The following is a 5,000-nucleotide window of genomic DNA, read 5'->3' as shown; positions in this document are numbered from 1 at the left end:
CTGAGAGGTAGGTATATACACAGTCTTCTTTCACTTTAACATGTAAGCATTACTAACATGGTGGAATGAACACAACTTGCTCAGTATTGATGTAGCAAGACCAAGTATCCTGGTCTTGTTACATGCATATTCCCCGTTTCCTGCATTGCGGAATGCCTTTATCTCTTTTTTTTCCGTTAAGTTGGGCAGCAACAAGAGCGTGTGTGTACAGAGCGTGGAACTGTCCTGCTCGCCGGCGGCAGCGGTGAGGCGAACTTTATATTGTGTGGGCTGGCAGGAAGCTGTGTAAATTCCTTTTGTTGTGGTTATTTGACCAGAGAGAAAGAGAAGAGGGGAGGGAGAGAAGGAGACGGGGGAAGAGAGGGAGGAATGGGGAGGGGGAGGAGACGAGGGAAGAGATGGAGGAAGAGAGAGAGGAATGGGGAGGGGGAGAAAGAGACGGGGAAAGAAGAGAGGGAGAAATGGGGAGGGGAAATAACGTGTGGCAATACAGACCTACCCTCCCTCCACTCTCTTCACTTTTATAAATGTACAGTATATGCATATACACATATATGTGTAAGTGTATGTATATATTTGTTCATGTGTGTGTATGTACAGGTATACATACATGTGAAATACTCATGTATGTACGTACGTAACTATCATAAGAGAGTAACAGCCTACTGCTGATGCGGTACAATCTTGTTTAATATTGTCAATATAAATTTTCACGAGGTTTAAAATGACTGCATCGTTATGTACTAATGTATTTATGTCGTTAGAAATATATTACGTCATCCAAATTTCTCTTCTTCCTCCCCTCCCTCTGTCTCTCTGTCTCTGTCTCTGTCTCTGTCTCTCTCTCTCTCTCTCTCTCTCTCTCTCTCTCTCTCTCTCTCCCTCTCTCTCTCTCTCTCTGTCTGTCTGTCTCTCTCTCTCTCTCTCTCTCTCTCTCTCTCTCTCTCTCTCTCTCTCTCTCTCTCTCTCTCTCTCTCTCTCTCTCTCTCTCTCTCTCTCTCTCTCTCTCTCTCTCTCTCTCTCTCTCTCTCTCTCTCTCTCTCTCTCGGGGATGATGGAGATATCTTCACAAGATTCCATTTCTCCTGTATATGGGATATTCTATATTCAAAGATGGTAATTCCCAAGTGATAGTGACTCCAGCTCTGCTGGAAGGAGACCTCGGAAGCTGTCGTAACTGATGAAGTTTTAATGAAGTACTTGACGATATCCTCATTACACTACTGAAGTCTTCAAGCTCAGACTAACACTGCTGAAGTCTCCCAGCTCAGACTGACACTGCTGAAGTCTCCCAGCTCAGACTAACACTGCTGAAGTCTCCCAGCTCAGACTGACACTGCTGAAGTCTCCCAGCTCAGACTGACACTGCTGAAGTCTCCCAGCTCAGACTGACACTGCTGAAGTCTCCCAGCTCAGACTGACACTGCTGAAGTCTCCCAGCTCAGACTGACACTGCTGAAGTCTCAGACTGACACTGCTAACGTCTCCCAGCTCAGACTGACACTACTGGAGTCTCCCAGCTCAGGCTGACACTGCTGACGTCTCCCAGCTCAGACTGACACTGCTGAAGTCTCCCAGCTCAGACTGACACTGCTGAAGTCTCCCAGCTCAGACTAACACTGCTGAAGTCTCCCAGCTCAGACTGACACTGCTGAAGTCTCCCAGCTCAGACTGACACTGCTGAAGTCTCCCAGCTCAGACTGACACTGCTGAAGTCTCCCAGCTTAGACTGACACTGCTGAAATCTCCCAGCTCAGACTGACACTGCTGAAGTCTCCCAGCTCAGACTGACACTGCTGAAGTCTCCCAGCTCAGACTGACACTGCTGAAGTCTCCCAGCTCAGACTGACAGATTTCAACGCTATGTATGAACCCCATCCTGGAATATAACAAGGGAAACACAGTCTTTGCTCCCACTGTGTAAATATTATAAAGAGTAGTGTAGCAGCACACTGCTAGTGTAAATAATTATGATTAAGAAAATGTTTTGCAACGTACTGACTTAGTTTCTCGACATGAGCTGGATTATGTTAGGTTAACATAGCATTACAACTCTACTATTTTCTTAGTCAACTTACCTACTGACTCAGTCAACTCACTGCTTCGCAGTGTCTTAGCCAACTCAAACACTAACACAGTCAACTCACTATCTTTCAGTAACTCACTGCTTTAGTCAACTCAGCCATATAATCTTAATTTATCGTTACTAACCTCTCTACAGGAGTGATGGCGGTGGCAGCGACAGAGGCGTCCCTCAAGCCACGACAGCTGCAGGTGGCCAGACTACGACGAGAGGTGAGTCCAGGCTCCTGCAGGGGGCCAGGTAGCTAGCTACGTGGAGCTACTCTCATGTTTCTAATAAGGAATAATTGTTAGCTAAGACTAATGGTTAGAGTAATAACCATGATTTTTTAAAGAGGTGGACCGGTAAGCCAGCTTAAGTCATCGGTCAGATTACCAAAAGCTCCAGCGTCAGGAAACATTTGTCCTGTTTCCTAACAAACATTGTACCTACCTTTCTAAAAGGGAAGAATCGCAAACAGTTCTCCTGTGCATGTTTCCGTCATCCCCACGGCCCAGGAGCTAAATCTATCCTTACCTTCCCTGAAAGCCATATAAAGTCTATAAACTCGGTTTAAGTGGTAGTGACTGTGTGGCCCTTGAAGTAACATTAACATAGAAATGTACATTACTCGTTGACACTTACTGCTAGTACTACTATGTACTTCAATATGTACACTGTGATGATAGGTGAGGTGATCCAGAGATATGCTAATCTCGGGAGTATGGTTCGTACCTCCCGTCTATCTTGTTATCCACACACACACACACACACACACACACACACACACACACACACACACACACACACACACACACACACACACACACACACACACACACACACACACACACACACACACACACACACACACACACACAAACTCGTACACACACACACACACACACACACACACACACACACACTGTACACCGTGTATGTCAGGCCCATACTGGAGTATGCAGCACCTGTTTGGAACCCGCACTTGATAAAGCACGTCAAGAAACTAGAGAAAGTACAAAGGTTTGCAACAAGGTTAGTTCCAGTGCTAAGGGGAATGTCCTATGAAGAAAGATTAAGGGAAATCGGCCTGACGACACTGGAGGACAGGAGGGTCAGGGGAGACATGATAACGACATATAAAATACTGCGTGGAATAGACAAGGTGGACAAGGACAGGATGTTCCAGGGAGGGGACACAGAAACAAGAGGCCACAATTGGAAGTTGAAGACACAAATGAGTCAGAGAGATAGTAGGAAGTATTTCTTCAGTCATAGAGTTGTAAGGCAGTGGAATAGCCTAGAAAATGACGTAGTGGAGGCAGGAACCATACACAGTTTTAAGACGAGGTTTGATAAAGCTCATGGAGCGGGGAGAGAGAGGGTCTAGTAGCAACCGGTGAAGAGGCGGGGCCAGGAGCTAGGACTCGACCCCTGCAACCACAAATAGGTGAGTACAAATAGGTGAGTACACACACACACACACACACACACATACACACACACACATACACACACACACATACACACACACACACACACACACACATACACACACACACACACACACACACACATACACACACACATACACACACACACACACACACACACACACACACACATACACACACACACACACACACACACACACACACACACACACACACACACACACACACACACACACACACACACACACACACACACACACAGGGTGATGGTGGACACACTGGCTGAGGTGGCAAGAAGAGCTCACTCGAGCAGAGCAAAGTTACTGGTAATGGGCGATTTCAACCACAGGGAGATCGACTGGGAAAACCTGGAGCCACATGGGGGTCCCGAAACATGGAGAGCAAAGATGATGGATGTGGTACTTGAAAACCTCATGCATCAACATGTCAGGGACACAACCAGAGAGAGAGGGGAGGATGAGCCAGCAAGACTGGATCTTGTGTTCACCCTGAGCAGTTCAGACATCGAGGACATCACTTACGAGAGGCCCCTTGGAGCTAGCGATCATGTGGTTCTGAGTTTTGACTATATAGTAGAGTTACAAGTGGAGAAGGTAACAGGAACTGAAGGGGACAGGCCAAACTATAAAAGGGGGGACTACACAGGTATGAGAAACTTCCTGCAGGAGGTTCAGTGGGACAGAGAAATGGTAGGAAAATCAGTAAACGAGATGATGGAATATGTGGCAACAAAGTGCAAGGAGGCAGAGGAAAGTTTTGTTCCCAAGGGAAACAGAAATAATAGGAAGACCAAGACGAGTCCTTGGTTTACCCGAAGGTGTAGGGAGGCAAAAGCTAAGTGCAACAGAGAATGGAAAAGGTACAGGAGGCATAGGACCCAGGAAAACAAGGAGATTAGTAGAAGAGCCAGAAACGAGTATGCGCAGATAAGGAGGGAGGCCCAGAGACAGTATGAAAGCGACATAGCATCGAAAGTCAAATCTGACCCGAAACTGCTGTATAGCCACATTAGGAAGAAGACAACAGTCAAGGACCAGGTGATAAGGCTGAGGAAAGAAGGTGGGGAAGTCACAAGAAACGATCAAGAGGTATGTGAGGAGCTCAACACGAGATTTAAGGAAGTATTTACAGTAGAGACAGGAAGGACTCTGGAGGGACAGACCAGATGGGGACACCAACAAGGAATACACCAACAAGTGTTGGACGACATACATACAGATGAGGAGGAGGTGAAGAAACTGCTAAGGGACATCGATACCTCAAAGGCAATGGGACCGGACAACATCTCTCCATGGGTCCTTAGAGAGGGAGCAGATATGTTGTGCGTACCACTTACCACAATCTTCAACACATCCCTGGAAACTGGGCAACTACCTGAGGTATGGAAGACAGCAAATGTAGTTCCCATTTTCAAAAAAGGAGACAGAAAAGAGGCACTAAATTATAGACCTGTGTCATTGACG

General features: G+C 46.5%; 1 protein-coding gene across 4 annotated transcripts in view; it reads left to right on the top strand.

The window, feature by feature from the left end:
- Nucleotides 1-5,000, top strand: part of LOC138855208 (uncharacterized) — a 279,887-nt gene that overhangs the window by 222,713 nt on the left and 52,174 nt on the right. For all 4 annotated transcript variants that reach the window (XM_070103287.1, XM_070103276.1, XM_070103267.1 and 1 more), the window contains one exon: nucleotides 2,222-2,295. In XM_070103287.1, the coding sequence (XP_069959388.1) occupies nucleotides 2,227-2,295 (69 nt within the window). In that variant the 5' untranslated portion in view covers nucleotides 2,222-2,226. The remainder of the gene's footprint in view (nucleotides 1-2,221; nucleotides 2,296-5,000) is intronic.

Source organism: Cherax quadricarinatus, chromosome 5, assembly GCF_038502225.1.
Source record: "Cherax quadricarinatus isolate ZL_2023a chromosome 5, ASM3850222v1, whole genome shotgun sequence".
In the NCBI taxonomy this organism is placed as follows: domain Eukaryota; kingdom Metazoa; phylum Arthropoda; class Malacostraca; order Decapoda; family Parastacidae; genus Cherax; species Cherax quadricarinatus.
Note: the sequence above shows the minus strand (reverse complement) of the source record. Positions and strands in the feature narration are given on the sequence as shown.